Source organism: Fundulus heteroclitus, chromosome 7 (assembly GCF_011125445.2).
Source record: "Fundulus heteroclitus isolate FHET01 chromosome 7, MU-UCD_Fhet_4.1, whole genome shotgun sequence".
Classification (NCBI taxonomy): Eukaryota; Metazoa; Chordata; class Actinopteri; order Cyprinodontiformes; family Fundulidae; genus Fundulus; species Fundulus heteroclitus.
In genome coordinates this window covers 33,321,603-33,342,891 of record NC_046367.1, presented here as the reverse complement: position 1 = coordinate 33,342,891, position 21,289 = coordinate 33,321,603, and the positions used below count along the sequence as shown (strand labels likewise).

At 41.8% G+C, this 21,289-nt stretch overlaps 1 protein-coding gene across 1 annotated transcript in view; it reads right to left on the bottom strand.

Annotated features, from left to right (window-relative positions):
* The window catches only part of LOC105936152 (GRIP and coiled-coil domain-containing protein 2), a 40,107-nt gene extending 24,144 nt beyond the window's left edge, over positions 1-15,963 (bottom strand). The window contains 13 exon segments of the mRNA XM_012876826.3: positions 287-451; positions 3,060-3,179; positions 4,537-4,635; positions 7,281-7,381; positions 7,488-7,551; positions 7,673-8,098; positions 8,100-9,505; positions 11,108-11,612; positions 11,716-11,820; positions 11,906-11,985; positions 12,079-12,163; positions 15,338-15,400; positions 15,759-15,963. Coding sequence (XP_012732280.2) covers positions 287-451; positions 3,060-3,179; positions 4,537-4,635; positions 7,281-7,381; positions 7,488-7,551; positions 7,673-8,098; positions 8,100-9,505; positions 11,108-11,612; positions 11,716-11,820; positions 11,906-11,985; positions 12,079-12,163; positions 15,338-15,400; positions 15,759-15,764 — 3,225 coding nt within the window. The 5' untranslated portion in view covers positions 15,765-15,963.
* Positions 15,964-21,289: the final 5,326 nt, after the last annotated feature.

Genomic DNA, 21,289 nt, shown 5'->3' with positions numbered 1-21,289 from the left:
CAGCGAGGAAACAAGTTGATTTATTGTTTGTATATGTTTAAAAAGACATGATAAATTAAACTGGAGAAAAAAAAAAAAAAAAAAAAAAAAAAGAAAAAAAAATCGCATTAAATCGCAATATTAAGAAAAGAAAAAAAAAATCGCAATTAGATTATTTTTCAAAATCGTTCAGCCCTATTTTATTTGGTGTGAAAGAAGCGTTTCTGGTCAAACTGGACACAGATGTAAAACCAACCGATCTGTAGCTTTATTGGATAATTAACTAAAATTGAACTTTTATGTCTACCTTAAGCTTTTGCTCTTTCATGGCTCTCTCAGCGAGCAGCTCTCGGTCCAGGCTGGCCAGGCGTTTCTGCAGATCCTGGTTCTTGGTCTCCAGCTGCTTGGCTGTGCTCCTCAGGGTCTCCAGACCCGCCAGGAGATCCTCCTTCTCACTGCTCAACGCGTCCTTCTGCAGAAAGGTTAATCCTCTTACTGCTCGCAGACAATTTAAAAACATTGAGATCCATCATAGCTGGTGATCTTTCACTTTCACACCATCATTTACAACATTTTAATTGGATTGTTTTGTTGTTAAAGTATAAATATGCCAACGTTTAGTATCAATTTACTAAAAGGACAGAACTTTAAAGGTGTGGATAGATGGATGAATGTAAAGATGGAAGATGAAAGGATGGACGGAAGACGGATGGATGAAAGACAGACGGACAGAAGGATGAAAGATGGACGGACGGATGAAAGACTGACAGACGAATAAAAGACAGACGAACGAAAGACGGACAGACGGATGGACAAAAGATGGAGGGACGAAAGACCGATAGACGGAGGGACGATAAACCGATAGACGGAGGGACGATAAACCGATGGAGGGATAAAAGACGGACGGACAAACAAAAGACAGACGAACAAAAGACAGACGAACAAAAGACAGACGAACAAAAGACAGACGGACGAAAGATGGAGGGACGAAAGATGGAGGGACGAAAGATGGACAGACGAAAGATGGACATACGGAGGGACGAAAGACGGATAGACATATGAGGGACAGAGGGACTAAAGATGGATAGACATATGGAAGACAGAGGGACAGAGGGACGAAAGACAGACGAACGAAAGACGGACAGACGGCGGGACAAAAGATGGAGGGACGAAAGACGGACAGACAGAGGGACAAAAGACAGATAGACGTATGAAAGACAGAGGGACAGAGGGATGAAAGACAGACGACCGAAAGACGGACAGACGGAGGGACAAAAGACGGAGGGACAAAAGACGGACAGACGGAGGGACAAAAGACGGAGGGACGAAAGATGACGGATGGATGAAAGACGGACGGATGAAAGATAGACGAAGGTATAAAAGACAGACGGGGGGACAGAGGGATGAAAGACTGACAGACGAATAAAAGACAGACGAACGAAAGACGGACAGACGGAGGGACAAAAGATGGAGGGACTAAAGACGGATAGACTATGGGAGACAGAGGGACAGAGGGATGAAAGACTGACAGAGGGACGAAAGACAGACGAACGAAAGACGGCGGGACAAAAGACGGAGGGACAAAAGACGGACAGACGGAGGGACAAAAGATGACGGATAGATGAAAGACGGACGGATGAAAGATAGACAAAGGTATGAAAGACAGATGGGGGGGACAGAGGGATGAAAGACTGACAGACGAATAAAAGACAGACGAACGAAAGACGGACAGATGGAGGGACAAAAGATGGAGGGACAAAAGATGGATAGACGTATGGGAGACAGAGGGACGAAAGACAGATGAACGAAAGACGGACAGACGGAGGGACGAAAGACGGATAAATGAATGAAAGACAGAGGGACAGAGGGACGAAAGATGGACAAACGGAGGGACAAAAGATGGATAGACAGATGAAAGATGGACGGATGAAAGATACGGACGGATGAAAGATAGACGGATAGACGTATGAAAGACAGTTGGACGAAAGATGGACAGACGGATGGACAAAAGACAGACAGTTGGATGAAAGAAGGATGGACGACCAGAGGGATTTATGGTTTGATAGATCTTTTCATTTTTGTATAAACTGCAATGAGAAAAGACTAATGGAAGTTGCTTTTATTAATTAATGTCGCTGACTTCATCAGGTAATACGGTCTGGAGATCCTAAATTCTCCTTTTCTGTCCTTGTCCAGAGGTGGAAACGTCGTAAGATGAAAACTATAAAAGGAAAAGGAACCACGACTGTTTAAAATCTATACTGGTTGGTTTTGATTCTAAAATCTTCTGCAATTTCCAACAAGTTTAATTTCATAGGAGCTGAAGAGACAATCTCTTGAAAAGAAAAGACGAATAGACTAAAATGAGGAGTTTTCTGTGGAAGACGTGCTTGTAGTCAAACGCACCAAACCTCCTCAAACACATTTCTGGAAAAAAAAAACAAAAAAAAAAAAAAAACCCATCCACGCGAATCTGACACGAATCTTTGGGGGATTCCTCCACGCAGAATACCCAACAACGAGCAGCGGCTGCAGACGTCTCCAGGCAGCTGTCAGCCAAACACCGACTCAATGATGGGTGAACGGAGACGCCGGCGAGCGCGCGGAGATCCCTCACTGGCTTTGGGCGTTGCTCGATCCCACTGAGAACCTTGAGCTCGCATCAAGTCCCAGAAAAAAAATGGTGACGCACCAGAACACAACAGATGGAAGCCATACCTCGCTCCATTTACCTGCCTGTTCTCTCATTGGAAAGAGACAGTTATGAGCTTTTCTTTGGGGGGTGGAGGGGGGTAAAAAAAATAAAAAAATCTCTCTCTATATATATATATAAAAACAATTTCTCCCTTGTTCACCCAGTCACATCTGATAGTCTATTCGTGGGCGCCGGGCTGCCAGATATATCTGGGAGACGTGTAGCCGGCTAAAATGACTCTGTAAATCATATGGGAAGTGAGTTATGCTGCAAGTATTGCTGGACAAAGTCTCACAGCCAAGATTTACAGGAGGCTGAATGCATTTTGTTGTTAGTGCATGTGTGTGTGTGTGTGTGTGTGTGATTGAGTGTGTATCCCAGTTACCTGTGTGACAGCACTGCTGAGTCGCTTGGTCAGCTCAGCAATCTGTCTCTCCGCCGCCTCCACCTTCTCCCTCTCCTTATCCAGTTGCTCGGTTTGCCTGTCGTAATCTATCTGCAGGTTCTAAACACACACACACACACACACACACACACATCTTCGATATTCATTACCGGAGGTCGGTCGGTTGAACAGCTCGGTGAAGGCAAACACTATGCGTCACGCGCATCCGCTGCATTTACATTTGGCTACGGGACAAAAGTCTCATTAGACACAACAGAGTGCTTTCCTCCTTTAATAGAGACGCAGCTGGAACGCGAGCTGCAGCCTGCAGGGCGTTTAAGGGAGACCACTGGGAGCAATATTCACGTCTCGCCTGCCTCTGCTTGCCAATTAGCTGCAAACGGTGTTTGCAATGCATGAAAAAAAAAAAATGGAGATGATTACTCATAGTTGAAAGTTTTATTTTAATCTTATTCATATTGTGCTTTTTTTTTTAGGAGGGTACAAGGTTAAATGAAAAAAAAGCTAAGCTGCTATTTTTTTTTTTATGAAATATTAAGCCAGACTGTAAAAATTGCAGAGTTTTTAAGACACGTCGGCCATTGAAAACGCACTGATAACAATCAACAGTGCTGCATTATAGAAACGTATTCAGCATTTTTAATGGGTCAGTGCTGTGCGTTTGAGTTCAGGCCTCACCAGTCCATTCGTTGTGAGTTTTTTGTTTTTTTTGGGGGGTCTATCTGTAGCTTTTCACATCCAAACATTTTAAATTTCTGCTCATTACTCAGTGAGACTGGTTGGAGAACCCACGGGTTCATCCCTGACCCGGCTGCTTATGATGCCGTTTGTTCACTAAGGCTCTTTAACAAACCTCAAAAGGCCTCTGGAGAATAGCTGGATTTATATTGAGATTAAATTATACACAGACAGATTAAGTGACTTCTAAAGGCTCTGGCTGCATTGACTTTTATTTGGAGTCTCCTAGAAGCCCCTCCAGCAACCTTCTGGGAATGGCTCATATTGATGAGTTATCCTGGTGGAGCTGGACTGCCTGTGCAACCTCTGCAGGGTCCAGGTGTCACTAACCCGGGTTAAATGCTAAAAAGCAACCTAAAAGCAGTTTAAAAAAATGAGGAGGGAAAAATGTCTCTGGCCTCTACCTGCAAAACCATTTCTGTTTTTGGGGTCATCTCATTGTTGCCCCTTTAATGCATCTGTTGTTAATTTAATTAACGCCAAAGCAGCCGACGCTGATAAACAACCTGCTACTGAACTGACCTGATCAATAGAAATTTAACTGATCGGATATTAAACTCTTATTTAAACAGGTTTTCATTGAATCTTTTTTAGCACTGCATAATGAACTCAAGAGACTTTTACAGCACTCTTAGGAAACAATTTTATGAGTTAAGCGTACCAATTCATGTAAATCCATGTAAACTATGACTATAAAATAAAAATCTGCACATCCTACCTTGTATCCTTCAGCTCCATGAATTATATCTTTCATGGAGGTGTTAATCTTCTCCCGCTCCGCTTTTAGTGATGCTACTTCCTCCTTGAGGGCCGCAACCTAAAACAAATTGTAATTTCCACAATTAACAATTATTTATATAAACACAACAGAAAAAATGTTAGAATTAGCTGGGAGCACTTAAACCATATAGAGCTGCGTGCAATTAAACATGTTCATTTCCACTTCATGGGTAGTTATATTATTAACAAAAAGGTAGGAAGGTCAGAGAGAGATATTTTACTAAAGTGTGTATAATTATTACACAACTGAAGAAATTATGTAAAAAAGTGATTTATCTAAATGACATCACCACTCTTACAGATGCAACGAACAGCTGCTAAACTATGTTCATGTTCAATGTTTATAACACTTGCATCGTATAAACCAAAACAGCAGGCCAACTATTCATCTGATCCCCTTTCCAAATGTATGACTGAAATCCCACTAATTGATAAAAAAAATCATTATGAATCAGAAATTATAAGACTGAACATCCCGACATGATGCGTTGAATCAGGGCACATTTAGCTTTAGCAGATGCACCGCTACCTTATTGTTACAGAGAATGGGGATAATTTGAGCTCTAAAGCTTAGCAAAAGCCAAAGAGCACAAATCATTTGTAATGTTGTTGTACCTAAATGATACACGTATTCAGATACAGGCAATATATGCAACATAAAAAAAAACAAATTCCCCTCAGCTTCAGTAAACAGTGGCATTTAAATTTAAACAGACTCAATCAATGAACAAAAGCAGCGCTGCACAAGAGAGAGCCGTTGCAAACTGTGCAATTATACGGCAAGTACCCAAAAACAAAGCTGAGCTTAAAATACAAACACCTTAACAATGCTTATAATTCAGAACTTAATTTTATAGCAGTGGGGAAAATATTAATTTGATCTCCTGTGGATTTTTGTTATTACTTACAAATATTTTTTTTAAGTCTGTTACAAAGAAATAATTTTACTGGAAAACAGAATATCAACTTAGATTGGTCTGCAAAAAACCCCGCCTAAAAAAAAAAAAAATAATAAAAAAAACATACTCAAAAGTTAAGTGTTTTTGCATGTCGCTCAGTATTTTATCCCAAGCAAAGCACGATTTATTACAGGTTGGAGAAACCGTGGATAGCAGGTACGGTGTTTCTGGTAGTGGGCCACTCATCTGTACAGAAACTAAAGGTTTCATGAATGCTGCTCTGGGAGCTTCGAACTTTAGCTGCCTCCACAGATCTGATGTGAAACTGAGGACTGGAGATCATGCAAAGGCGTCAAACTCCTTCCCTCGAGGGTATGCAACTTTTACACGCATCTCTGCATCAACAAAACTGAATCCCATTATGTAACAGGAGAAGATTGCATTCAGGTGCGTTGGACTTGGGACGCATCCAAACGTTGCAGGACACCCCATATTTTTGGGTCGTTGTTATTCAGGGATTCTTCACCTAAATCTCTCTAAAAGGTGGCAGCACAAAGCCCCGCCCCCTGCTACCAATGTGCTTGACTGCAGTGAGGGGGTTCTTTAGGTCACACTCAATGTCTCTTCCTCAAAACACCGCTATAACCACTTTCTCCCAAATGTTCTTTAAATTAAAGGTCATAGCTTCAGCTTGTTCCATCAAAACGATACATTTTTCCAAAAAAATAATGCATCAAGAGAAAGTCTAGAGTGGTGCAGAATAAATCATAATTGGGCATTAGAAGCTTATTGCTTCTGCCAATACACCCTTTTTCAGACTGTTTAAAAAAAAAATAAAAAAATTATGTTACAAGTACATATATTGTCATTTATTGTATACTTGTGTGTCTAAAATATAATTAAAAAAATAAATAAAAGTATACATTTTACAGAAAAATAGATATATGGTATCTAAATAATTGTTTCATAAGTATTTACTTCCTGTTACGATGCCAACGTCGACATGAAAGGATTCTGCACCAACAGGAATAGCGGGTTGAAGACACGTGTTAGCGCTGAGAAATGGCTTATTCTCGACGTTACATTTCGCAGATTATAGAGGACCAACCAAAAAGCAAACGAGGGTGAACATCGGTCAAGCTTTTGAGCGTTTGTGCCAAATTAAGGAAGCAAAGGGACTACAAACCCATGCGGCGGTTAAATGCTTGCTAATGCTAACCATTATCCTAATGCTAATGCTAACAGTACAGTTGAGAGCGGGTGAGTGTGCCACCTACTGGCCGGGAGGAGTTAAACTAGTAGCCGTCTATCTCCTTTAATAGATGTTGGATGCTAAATATAAGATGGTGCTCTTAATGTGCCTTCTGGAGCAGGCCTCAGAAAAAAATTTAATAAAAAATACAAATTGGGCCGGTTACAGGGTCATGAAAAAGATCGGCTTTGGGAGGCAAAGCATGTTGGTGGAGAAGCTGGACTGGAACAAATGGCTCTTAACACACAATGAGCTGATCTCTGGAGTATGTGGGAGTGATACTTCTTTCCATCAGTTAAATATTTAACATATCTAATGGATTTTGTCTGGATTTTTGTAGTACCAATTAAAATTACAGACTGATCATATCTTTGTGAGCGAGCAAACTGAGAAGATCAACCAGAAAATACAAATTTCCACACTTGATCATTCTTCCTATGAAGAATCGCCACGTCCGTGTCGATGGATAAATAATAACCGTTTAATAACCATCATTAACTGCTTATTTGTGATAGAAAGTGTTCAGATTACCTCTTTCTTGCTGTTGTCCAGCTCCTTCTTTGCTTTAACCGCGACCGCCTTGATTTTGTTGAGCCTCTCGTCCTTTTCTTTGATTTTGTCCTCGAGGAGAGCTGAGGGGAGATGAAGTTATGGAGTCTGAGTGACAGCGTTCAAATAGAAGACGGAGGACCGCTTATTCAGTCAAATAAATTGGATGGAGGAGAGCCATCATCGCACCTAATTTCTTGGATGTGTCGTTGGCTCCGTCTTCCTCGGAGGCAGCGGACTGGGCGTTAGATTCCTGGCAGCAAAAAGGAAAAAAACATTAGCAGATAAAAGGAATTTTATTTTGCCACTAATCAGAACTTCATCTTTGTTGAGGCGGGGTATCCTAAAGCACCTCTAATGGATGTTTCACTCACCTGGAGAGCTGATATTTCAGTCCTCAGCTGCGATACCAGAGCGTCCTTCTCGACCAGCTGCTCTCTGAGCGTCTTCTCCATCTTTGTTTCCCGCTCCTCCTCTTCTTCTTCTTCTTCTTGAGCCAGGGAGATTTGAGCCTGGAGTTTCTGGTTCTCCTCGCTAATCTTCTCATTTACCGACTTCATGTCCTGGAGGTCTCTCTGCAGCCCCTCTACATCCCTGACGACCTCCTCGAGGTTTGCCCTCAACATGTCTCGCTCCTTCTCCAGGTCTCCGACGTGAGCCTGTAAGTCCGCTCGCACGTCCTCGTCCCTCTTCTCGGCTTCGGCCTCTTCGAGGCGTCTCTTTAGCAGGTTCCTCTCCTTCTCCAGCTCATCGACACATGTCCGGAGCTCCTGGAGCTCCTCGGCGGTCTTCTGGAGCGCCTTCGGATTGGGTTTCCTCCAGCAGCCTTACAGAGGCGCTGGTCTTGTCTGCCTCCTCGGTCAGGGACTTGAACTTCTCCTCTAGTTGTTGCTTTTCAGCCCCTCTCTGCTCCATTTGAGCCTCCAGGTCTGCTAGCTTGGAGGCCAGAAGCGTCCTGTCCTCCCGCAGCGTGGAAAGCTCCGACAAAGCCAGCTCCTGTTTCCGATGGAGATCATCCTTCTCCGCGGCGAGCTCTTTGATCCTCAGCTCCGAGCTGGAAACGGCTTCCTCGTAAAGTAATGTCTTCTCCTTCAGACTTTCCTCCATCTTTTCTCTTTCCTCCTTCAGATGTCTCGCCTCGTTGTCTAGTTGCGTTCTCAAGCTTTCCGTCTCCTTGTTTTTGTCGTCTCTAAGTAAAAGTGTTTCCCTTTCCTTCTCCTCCAACAAGACCTGGATTTCTCTCGCTTTCTCGGCGCTCAAACTTTGCAATTGGTCTTCTTGGAGCTTCAGCAGGCGCTGCGTTTTATCCCGCTCCTCAGACAGCGCGGCGACCATCTCTTCCAGATCTTGAATCGCGTTCTCCTTCATCTTCAGCTGGGAGAAGATCTCCGCGTTCTGCACGGTCAGCTCCGTCACGGACTGTTTCAAAGCGGTCTGCTCCTCCGTGGGGGTGGACTGGCTCTGGTTTTCCGCGAGCGCGCGGTCCAGTTTTCGTCGAAGGTCTTCCATATTGTCCCTCAGCGTGTTTCTCTCCTCCGTGACTTCCGTCATCCTCGCCAGCGTCGCCTCTCTCTGTCGATTCAGCTGCTCGATCTCCTCCTGGAGATCCTGCACGGTGTTCGCCGCCGTTTCCTTCATGGCGTTGTACTGGCGGACAAAGTCGTTGGTCTTCTCGCCCAGCTCCGTCTCCACACTTTGAAGTATGTCTCTCATGTGCTGGCACTCGGCTACGGCGGCGTTGCGCTCTCTGGTTAAGGCCTCGCACTGGGTTCTCAGCTCCTCGTTCGGGTTCGGGGGCTTCTGGTCATCGGCTGACATGCCGAGGGCGTCTTTCACTTCCGCCTGGACTCCCTGCTGCTCGGGATCACGCTTCGCCACAGGATCGGCGGCAGGACTGTCTTTAATCATCTGCAGCTCGTTTATTTTGAACTCCAGCTCTTCTTTCTCCACGTGGAACTCCTCTTTGACGCGCTCCAGCTCCGCCTCCAGCTCCCCCTTCACGTTGCCGAGCAGGGTGAGCTCGTCCCGGAGCATGGTGTTCTGGGCCTGGAGGTCGTCCAGGGTCGTTCTCAGTCGGCTCACCTCGCGCTCCCCTCCGTCGCTCTGAGGTTCGGCTTGTTGGCACCCGGACAGCTCCAGCATCCTGGCGATGCCGGAGCCGCGGCTGGGATCCTCGTCTTCCTCCTGGACATCCTGCAGGTGGCTGTCTGCAAAAACCAGAACAGTTTTTGCCCTAAGATACCTCTAAAGTTAGAAAGGAGTCGTTCTGATTCGTACCACAAATTGTGATGTACTTTACTGGGATTTTATACACAGAGTTTTGGGGTTTTATGAATTGAGGGGGGGGGACAAAAACAACTGAAAACTAGGGCTGAACGATTTTGTAAAATAATCTAATTGCGATTTTTTTTCTTAATATCGTGATTTAATAAGATTTTTTTCCAGTTTAATTTATCATGTGTTTCAAAATATATACAAACAACAAATCAATTTGTTTCCTCGCCATGTGGATTAGTTGCTAAAACACCCACAGCATCTAAACTCGGAGCAGTAATGATTGTGTTCTGCCTACAATATATTTCAATCAAAATTGCAATTTTGACTTTTCTCCGCATTAACCACAAGCAACAAAAACGGCCTCTAAATAAAGATGTTTGTAAACAAGGACTATTTTAAATATGAACTTTTAATGTTTCTATTGATCAGAACATTATTCAACAGCTTTTAATTTAATTGGACATCAATCCTTGTTGAACATAAAGTGCAAAGTCCAACCAACAAGCAAGTCTATGTATTAAACTGATTGACCAGTACTTAATGCTTTGTATGATTAAATAAACTCTAATACAAGTAATAAAATTAGATTATCTCACTGCTGCAACTGTCTTCCCTTCCATGTGGAGGCAAACCCACTTCAAACATTTTACTGACACCTAATGGACGCGTCTAATTCCCTAATTGTTACCTAGCCAAAAATTGCAGACCTCTGCGATTTGTAAATTGCGTTATTTTAAATCACGATTATATTGAAAATGCGATTAATTGTTCAGCCCTACTGAAAACCTTAAATGTGTGGCAGGATTTGTCCCATGTCCCACAGACTGATGCTGCCACCACTATGTTTCACCAATTATGTGTTTATGGTTATGTGCCGTGTGTTGCTTGTTTGCTGCATGCATGACTAACGCCGTCCTCCTGATCTCTGCAGCTCCCCCAGAGTTACCATGCGCTTCTTGGCTGATTCTTTCATTAAAGCTTTTACTTGCCTGGTATGTTAGTTAAACTTGCAGTTCTGCCATTGATTTTTGGCCTTTACACGTCTCCACAACCTTATCTCTGGCCTATCTGCTGAGTTCATTGCATCTCATGGTGTTTTTTTTTGTCACTGATGTTCTACTATAAACCTCTAAGGCCTTTACAGAACAACTGTATTTATACTGACATTAGGTTTCATTCAAATTGACCTTTTTTTTTTAACCAATTAAATGTACTAGTCTTATTTGATTTTAAACAGGAGCTTCAGAGTAAGGAGGTGAATGTGTCACACTTTGTAGTTGTAAAAATATTTTGAAAACCTTGCATAAATTGCAAGAAATCCCATTAAAACACTGAAATCTGTGCCTGTAATGTAAAACAATGATTTTGTTAATTTTATTTTGATCTTATTTAACCAGTGAAAAACAACTGAAATTTTAAATCTCAACGCTTAAAAGATAAAAAGGTGTGATGACTTTTCCAAGGCTGTATATATTTACAAGAAAGGTGTTTGTTCATATTGATGATGATAAACAACTTTACTTCTGCCGTACCTTTTAGAGCAAGCTGCTCAGTCAGCTCCTCTGTCAGCAAAACGAGACGGTCCCTCTCCATCTCACAATCCTCCTCCAGAGCTCTCATTTCCTCCTCGTGCTGGAGAGTCTTCTGAGCGAGGTCCTCCCTCAGGTTCTCCACGTCCTGCTGGGCCTTCGTCAACTCCCTTTGGTATTTCTCCTCCAACTCGGCAGCCTCCTCGCAACTTCTGTCTTGGATTGCTTTGATTTCAGCTCGAAGCGTTTCCAGTTGAGCTTCTAAGGAACGTCTGACTTCTTCCGCACTCTCCTTAGCGCTGGCATGTTCTGCCTTGCGCTCCTTCTCTCTTTCGCTCTCCCTTTCTCTGTCGCGCTCCTCTCGCTCTTGGAGTAATTTCTGGAAACGAGCCACTTCTTCCCGGTGATTGTGTCTGGATTCCTCGATGCTGCTCTCCAGAGTTCTGACCTTGCTGAGGTGGTCTCCAACAGCGAGCTCATGCTCGCTCTGCAGCGCTGCAAGATCCTCCTGAAAATAAGAAACAAACATCAAAAGTTGACAATCCGGCTTCATTACAGACTCTAAAAGGCAGAAAATATCCTAGATTTGTATACTTTGTGTCGTATTTTACCTTGGCTTGCTGTTTGGTTCTCTCTAGCTCTTTACGCGAGAGTGCCAGACTTTGCTGAGTTTCAGCTTTCTCCAGGAGTAAAACATCCATCCGTTCAGTCAGCTCCTAAGGCATCAAATAGCATCAAGTTGTAAAATGTAAGCAGATTAACTTGTACAGCAGATCTGGAGATGATGCTTAAGAAACAAACCTGTATCAACAAGGCGTCCTCTGAACTTTTTTCAGTAGTTTTGGGTTGCTGCCTGAGGGATTCAACTTCTTTTTCCAAATCTGGCAAAAACAAAAAGAGCCATGTCATGAATTAACTCACTTCTGATCCCCACAGCCACTAAAAAAATCGTCTATAATGACGTTAATATCTACCGGCACATTTGCTCTTCATCTTCTGCATGGCGGCTATCTGTTTCTTGGCATATTTGATGAGGTCGTCTTTGGACAGCGTGTCCAGCTGCGCAGACAGCATAAGGAAACAGGAAAACAAATCTTATTTAAAAAAAAAAAAAAGATTGATCTGACATAATTTGAAACAATGACTCTCAATCAGTATTTGCACACCTTGGGTTTGGTTAAAGCCAGAGAACAAATTTAGGTGTGTAAAACAAAGGTTTTAGATCTTTAGACAAGTCTGAACAGAAGAGAAGGTCACAGTCATCACGTATCCAACTTCAGACAAATTATTTCATACGCAAATGAATAGAATAATAAGAAAAAAAGCATCGTAAAAAGCAACCACAGCAAACATTAGATTTCAAACAGACAACATTACAAAACACAAGGAGCTCATTCCAGTTTTTCCAGAAGATTATATGTGAATCCTGGAACGCCACCTGGCATATTTTCAGAACTTCAGCTTTACTGTAATCACACAACTCATAAAACTAAAAAGAAAAAAGGTAAGGCAAGTTCATTTATAAAGCACTTTTCACTAACAAGACAATTCAATGTTCTGTACATGAACAGAAAAACATTGCAGACATAGGAAAAACGCATGTTACAGTATATTAGCTTGTAAGTGTATCTTACAAACAACATGGCTGCACACCGTCACCCACCGGTCGCTTCTGATGCCATTTCACTTCCATTTTAAAAAAGACGGAAAAGTTAGCTCCAGTTATTGCTTAATATTAGCAACTCCAACCCAAAGGGTCCTACTGGGAAACCATAAATAGCGTCGCGTCATGCGGCTCGAAGGAGGAGCTCGACGTGGACCACTGAGCTATATTATACACTGGAGTGCTAATCACCGTCTGTTTGAACGAGTCGCTTTGAAGCCACCAGCCGCCATATTGGTACTCCCTATTTCCCCCCAGTAACTAGGGAATATGTGCGCTACAGCATCGAATAACGAGGATTTTCTCATGTTCAGGGGGGGGCTTAAAACTTTTAAAATGTCAAATGCCATATAGTTTTATGTTATGTTCTAAAAAAATCAAGTACTGAGAAAGTCATGTGCTGAAATATTTAGCATTTTATTCATTTAAATATATATGTTTAACATTTATAAATATATAAATAACAATATACAAAAACATATATATACATATATACATATACACATACTTATATATACATATACATATATTTTATATGAATAACATGTAAAATATTTTAGCACCTAATTTCCTAGTATTTGATAGTGTTAGTACATCCACTGACTGTAGAATTACCTGTGAAACATTTTCACTGAGCCAGAAAACTGCTTGTTGTTGCAACCAAATCCTATGGGATTCTGTGAGAGTAGAGAGTAGCAAGATGGCGGCCAGTGACTTCAGTTTTTCAGCAAAATCAGCACTCCAGTGTATTATATAGCTCAGTGACGTGGACGCACTGTGCGCCGAGCTAAGAGCAGCTAGCGTGTTAGCTATGCTCCCGGACGGGAACTTTACTCACCGTTTTATGTCGCTCTCAAAAATCGGCGCATTTAAAATAAACAGACGACGCTTAGCCTGGCGGGGCGGCGAGTAAAGCCTGGGACCTCTAGAAGCACCGACTTCGTCACCCATCCCTAGCCGACTGGCAGCATGCAGCAACATGTGAGGGAGGGGCAGCACTGTGTTACTCAATGATCCTTTCAGCCAAACAACAGTCTGGCCATTCTGGCATCACATTGCCCCCGATGGTTTTTACTGAGGCTGGACGATAATTCAATAACAATATATATCGATGATATAAAAAAAAAAAGGTTCAATAAAAAGTTAAATAACAGTTTTTCTTCCTTTTGCATTCTAGCTATGTAGGTTAATATTACATCAGTACATCGTCTCAACCAATCACAAACCCAGGAATTCTCTGTCACCAAGCTCCGCCCCCTTCAAAGATTTCAGAGAGCACATTTTCTTTTTTTGTTTTATAAAAACTTGCAGTATTGGTAAAAAGTTGGTTGAATAAAGGGTCGAGTTTGAATTCATTGTGTGTGTGTTCTTGATCTAAAAATAAGTCGCTAAGCAAAAGCATAATAATATGGCCAGGGCTGCACTTAAAATATAAGTAGTGAATTTGTTGACGATGATCGATATCGATCAATATGATTTTTATTTTATAGATCTGCTTTTTTTTCCTATATCGTCAAGCCCTGGTTTTCACAAACATTCATATCTTCAGACATGAACAAGGTGTTTTCACGTGAAGGTCCCGGTATGTATGGAACTGTTAATCACTCAGACTGTGAAAGCTAGCGCCCCCTATCAGCGGTTAGACGCCTCTGCACCCTGTCTGGTCCTTTTACCCCATAGAAGCGCTGAGACAAAAAAAAACAACGTATTTTGTAGGAAAACAGAAACAGAAACTATACTTTTAATCTAAACAAGCCAGAGAAATGATACGAATCAGTGCTGAGGCTCTCCTAACAGATATTGTCAGGGGAAAAGGGATGAGAAAGAGCGAGCCCAGAATGCTGGTCACATGAGTTTTTATAGAAGCCCATCTCCTCCTCCACGCTCCTCCCACTGCCATCAGTAAAAAAAACATGTCACCACTCGGGTATTATCTGCCAGACTGTGAAATAGCATGAAGTCCAAATTTATCCAATTATACGTTCTGCCCCGAGATAACTGACCGTATCCTCTATCAGTCCCTATGTCCATATCAACGTATGCCGCATCCGTGACGTACACAATGCCTGTGAATTAATCTGCTATTTCAACAGCTCCAACAACCTGTACCTTCATGTAATATGAATATGACGAGTTAATTTTACTAAATGTACCTAAAGTTTGTACTGATCATGGCAACAACAACCAAAAAAAATCCTTCCACTCTCCTTGAAGCTGAAGGATTTGGTCTCTGTTAATGAATTTAGGGCCATTTTAAAACAGTCTATAGGTAAGGTTTCTGTATGTAGACGTTTTACCTAATTTCAAATCATATTTTAGGTTGTTACTTTAATTTATTTCTATGCATGTGTGCTGCTGCCATTCTTGGCCAGGTCTCTCTTGATAAAAACCTGATTTTTTTATCTCACTTAGAGCTACCTGGATAAATAAATGTTTAAATACAAACATACACATGTAACAAGACACACAGGTGGGGTGCTGAGTCAGTGAGATACAGTCTGTGACTCCAGCAGCTTAAAAGAAAGGCTCCAGATTCATTTAAAGCACAAACACAGAAAGTTGTGACATACCTTTGACTTGGGGGCACCTGCTTGGGATGGAGTCCCGCCCTCAGCTGCACTACCACCAGGATCCTTGTTTTGTTTTTGTTTTTTAGAGAAAAGCAAAAAGAAACGTATTAAAAAAAACGATACTCATCGTCCAATGTTGCTGCGCTGCTTTTCAACTATTCCTGTCTCGATTATTAACTAAAAAAATAACGTTAAATTAATCACGTCAGGTGCAGAAAACTAAACAGAAAAACAACGTTGCCGTCCATCGAGCCCTCACAATAATGTCATTTTCTCCCATGTCAATAACAACCGTCCTTCAGGCTGGCTTTAACTTCAGATACCAGCGTTAACTAAGTTGTGGCATCTCTGTAACTTCCAAGATGCTCCGCACCAAGTTGTGGCTTTAGCCGCAGCTAGCTGCTCCACAGCGACCGTTTACCTCCATCTCCGTCGGCCGGTCAGCTTCGCCTCGCTTCGGGTCACAGAGGGAGAGAGCAGGGACCCGACAAGGAGCCCTTCATCCAATATCCGAGATGACGCCCCGGCTTCAAAGAGGTCTAACACGGCGATATTTTATCTGTGTTTGGTTCTGAGGATGCCAGGCTAAAGCTAAGACTCGCTTCCGCAATCGTCAACCGGCTGACGTCGAGACGGAGTCGTTTACGGAAAAAAAGTCACGTGTTCGAACGGAGGCGATCAAATGTAGTCATTTACGTCGCAGTACGTTATTTTAATGATTTAATATCTGTTATCATAACATTTATCTTAGATAATGTAGTTTTTTGTTTGATTTGATTCAACTCGCTTCTTTATTTTTCGTAAAAAAAGAAAGAAATATCCACCTGGATGATGAATTTCTATCGATCTATCTATCTATCTATCTATCTATCTATCTATCTATCTATCTATCTATCTATCTATCTATCTATCTATAAATATATAGATGTATATATACTGTATGTATGGTATGTATATATATATATATATATATATATATATATATATATATATGTATATATATATATATACTGTATGTATATGTATGTATACATATATATTTACTGTATGTATATGTATATATATATATATATATATATATATATATATATATATATATATATATATACATACATACATACATACAGTATATATACATACATACATACAGTATATATACATACAGTATATATATATATATATATATATATATATATATATATATATATATATATATGTATATATACACAAAGGCGTCCCCTCTGCCGCAATTCTGCACAGATAAGTGGTTCTAGACCATCGATGACTGGATATATGTATTGTTGTCTTCACATTTATTTTATAGCTATAATGTGTAACATAAAAAAAACTTCGGATTGAGATGCTGTGGTATGGTCATGCTTAAAGTATGATTGCTGGTCATCAGTTATTACAAATGTCGGATGGAAGATGTTGCCTCCAAAGTTCTGTCATGATTTGCGGTTGTGCAGCAAAGGCAACGCAGAGCCATCATAAAGGTAAGTAGCTTTAATGAACAAAACACGCACGGCACTTCAGCTAAGGTTGTAGACCAGATAAACCAACATGTTAACGAAAGTTAACTATAGTTAACTAAGGATCCAACGGAAACTAAACATGCAGGAACTTAAATATGCTGGGCAATAATCATCTGTATCACAAACAGGTGTAAGATAATCAACAGAAATACTTGCAACCAGGGTGGTAAACTAGAAGGGCACGAAACACAGGTAAACTATACACAAACCAAACACTAACTGAAAGATGCACAATCCAAGGAACGTAAAAACTATCTATCATCCATTTTCTAACACGTCTTTCACTTGTGGGGTCGCGAGGGGTGCTGGTTCCTATCTCCAATAGGCGAGAGGCGAGGTACACCCTAGACAGGTCACCAGTCTTTTGCGGATATTCTCGCACACACTCTCACCTAATGAGAATTTAGAGAGGCCAATTAACCTAACAGTCATGTTTTTTTGGACTGTGGGAGTAAGCCGGAGTACCCGGAGAGAACCCACACATGCACAGGGAGAACATGCAAACTCCATGCAGAAAGACCCAGGGCAAGGGTAGGACTCGAATCCAGGATCTGCATGGCAACAGCGCTACCCACTGCTCCACTATGCAGCCCACCTAAAAAAAACAATAAATAACCAAACACCTTAGGATTGTGACAAGTTCAACCCAAATCAGATGCCATGACTGTGTGCACAATCACACTGTGTACAGACATTAGGTTTAAATATATCAGTAGCAAGATGTGCATGTGTGTTATTTATTTTTGTAATATGTAAAAAAAAGAAAAAAGGGAGTTTATTTTGTTCAACAGTGGTGTAGCTGGCTTTTGAGGATGAGAGGATCAGAGAATCTGGCTCTGTGGCAGCTGGCTTTTGTAAATACCTCTGTAGCGCCAACCAGAAGGTAAAAGTCATTTTGTGTGCAGGATGTGTGGGTTCTGCAGAGATGACAGTTGCCCATTTCCTGACCTTAGACCTACACAAAGCCTAAATGGAGGGAAGCTCACCCCAAATGACCTAATGGACCTAATTATTCGTTTCAGTCTGGACCTTTCCTGTTTTGTGGAGGAGCCAAACTACACAGTAATGGATGAACACAGGACAGACTGAACAATGGTAGCATAGAAAATGAGCAGGATCAGCTGTGTAAGGTTCTTCTTCTTGAGTTGATGTGAAAAGTGCAGTGCACTGCAAAGATAGAACTAAAAATAAGTAAAATTTTCTTGAAATGAATGTATTTGCCCTTGATTTGAGCATGTAAATAATACTATTTGCCAATGGAATAAGATTTTTGCACTTAAAATAGCAACAAATCATCTCCATCATCTTATTTCAAGTGCAGGATATCTAATTATCTTATTTAGGGGTAAAAATACTCATTCCATTGGCAAATAATCTTATTCACCTGCTCATATCAAGGGCAAATACATTCATTTCAAGAAAATTTTGCTTATTTTTAGCTCTGTTTTTGCAGCGTGTCTGCTGGATCTTCTCCTCCACAGTGTTTACGTGTGAGGATCATCTCACCTCCTGAGAAAGTGTGGTTCCTAGGAACTGGAAATGATCCACATTCTCAAATGTTTTTTATGATGTAAAATATGTAAAGGAAAATCTGTAAAAACCTGTTCTAAAATCCAAAAACGTCTTCCATTGTACTGTACATGGAAGTTTGTGGTTGTATTGTAAAAAAAGACAACATAAGTTATCTAATTAGTGCCATTACACTGAACATTATGCTCTCTTTACATTCTGAACGGCACGGGATATTTAATTATTTGCCACAGTCACAGACATAAAACATGTCAGGAGGAGGATAAGGAGCACGCACACTGGTATAATATGAAAAAAAAAAAAAACGGGACTCTGAGGAAAAAAAGCCCAAAGTATTTTTGCAGGTTGTATCTTTGTCAACCTGAAGCCATGTTTAAGAAACTCTGCCCAGTGCCAAGTCCTGCAACCGTGGGGTTGTGTGGGGATGTTACAGAGAGGGAAGGATATTTGCCCTCACCCTGACATCGGGGCCGTCATAAACCTCTGTATTCTCCGCACACCGAGTTTCATCTGTTGAATATGGAGAGCGTCTGTTTTGACACGAGTGACGGAGGCGCCGACGGGGCCAACTTAGCTTGATGCCTCTCATGCTGACAAGGCTGGCATGCCGTGAGCAAAGGGCCAAAGGCTCAGCTGACTCGCTGTCTCATCTGGAAGAAACCCGCCTGGGTCAAACACACCCATCCATCAACAGCCCCTCGCTTGTTTTCTTCCAGGCCATCCAGCGGCATTTCGCTGCCATTTTTCTCCCCCCACTCATGGCCGTCAGTCAGGGACGGCTTCGCAGTAATATAAGTGACACCGGCTGGCGTTGGGGGAGTAATGAATGGCCTGGCTGGATCCATCAGGAGGGGCAACAGACGCGCTTTCATACTCCTGCCTTTCTTTATTTCTGCCTCTCCTTCACCGTCTTCTCTTAGTTTAGCGTTAACAACAGCCACATTTCAAAAACCGACACCAGGAGCAAGACGCATTCATCTTTCCCTCCTACTGTCACTGACCTCATCTCTCTTGATTTAGTCCCGAAAACGTCTTTTAGACGTGATGCAACTCCGGACTTTTCAAGACGACGAGATGACTTTTAATGACTGTCATGATGCGGTAATCCAGGAGGAGCCGTTTACTGAATTAGTCATATTTATGGATTATGAGCTAAATATGTGGAACTGTTACCTGTAGCCGCAGGTTCAGGCGCACAAATTCAACCAAATGTCAAAAACATCAATGAGACCCCAACGCTTTAGCGTCTTTATTGTCATCCTAACCACACAGTTCTGCCCAGAAGTTTACATACATTATTGACAGGCATGAATGTCACATTAATTAGGGATTTGTTTTATGATATATTTGACCTGGCTTCTGTTAAGGCTAGACTTAGAGTACTAAAAAATAAAAAAATCAATAAATTAAGTAAAGTATGATTTGTTTGTTCTGGAGGATTCAAGAGCAGACTAGAGGCAGGAAGGAAAAATTAGATAATTTTACTAAAAGAAAATGTCTGGACTGAAATGCAACGAGGAACCGGAGCTAGGAACCATAGGGATACCAGGACAGGATACAACAGAAGAAGAACAACTGAGAGTGAACAGAGGATTAAATACTATGGAGCTGTGATTAAGGGAGAAAGAAACAGGACTGTCTTCATTCTAGGAATGAGCAACAGCTGTATGGGAAGCATGTGGTGCTGAGGGAAAATTACTAAATGGCCAAAAATGAAACCAATAAAACATGGGAAAACATCCATCCATCCATCCATCCATCCAACCATCCATCCATCCATCCATCCATCCATCCATCCATCCATCCATCCATCCATCCATTTTCCATCACGCTTGTCCCTTGTGGCATCGTTAGGGGTGCTGGTGCCTATCTCCAGCATTCAATGGATGTGAGGCCATGGGGGGGGGGAGCAAGCATTTCAAAACACAAAGATAATCAACATAAATCAACTAAAACCCAAAGGTGTACTGAATTACAAGAACACCACCATATTGAAACCCAAAGAATAACAGAACAGAGCCTCACACCCCAAGAGTGCCGGAAATCTGCCTCTGGGAAAAGGCTTTGGGAACAACCTCAGACAGAGCAGGATGATCACTGACCACCACAGAGAATGTGGGCATGGCCAATAAGATAGGGAGGCCAACCATAACCTCCTAAAAAACTTTAGATCAATCACTGCACTGCAAAAAGAGAACTAGAAATAAGTAAAATTTTCTTGAAATTAATGTATTTTCCCTTGATTTGAGCAGGTAAATAAGATTTTTTTGCCAATGTAATGAGTATTTCTACCCCTAAAATAAGATAATTAGATATACTGCACTTGAAATAAGACGATGGAGATGAATTGTTCCTATTTTAAGTGCTAAAATCTTATTCCATTGGCAAATAGTCTTATTTCCCTGCTCAAATCAAGGGCAAATACCTTAATTTCAAGAAAATTTTACTTGTTTTTAGTTCTATTTTTGCAGTGTGGATGAGGTGGGTTGGCTTCAATGTCTGGATGAGGTGGGTCTTCTTCAGCCTCCTCTGGAAATACGGAGGCTGTAGGCAAGACAGGTGCTGATCAAGGCCAGAGTTGGAGCTCTGAAGACTCAAAGACAGATCAGGGCTCCGAGGAGGGGGATACCTGCTGGATATGATGGAGATGACAACCATCTTGACAATGCAGATGCTTAAGACTGGTGATAATGGAAGGGAAGGCTCTGAAGATGAAGGAGCTGAAGACCCCGAACACAACGGAGGTGAAGATTCTTCAGACAGCGCAGGTGATGATGATGATGCAGGAGGGGACGATTATTCTTGTGAGATGGTGAGCAACGATCTGACAAGGAAGATGGTGAAGGATGACAGCGACATACGTAGCTGATGCCGGTCCAGAGGATGG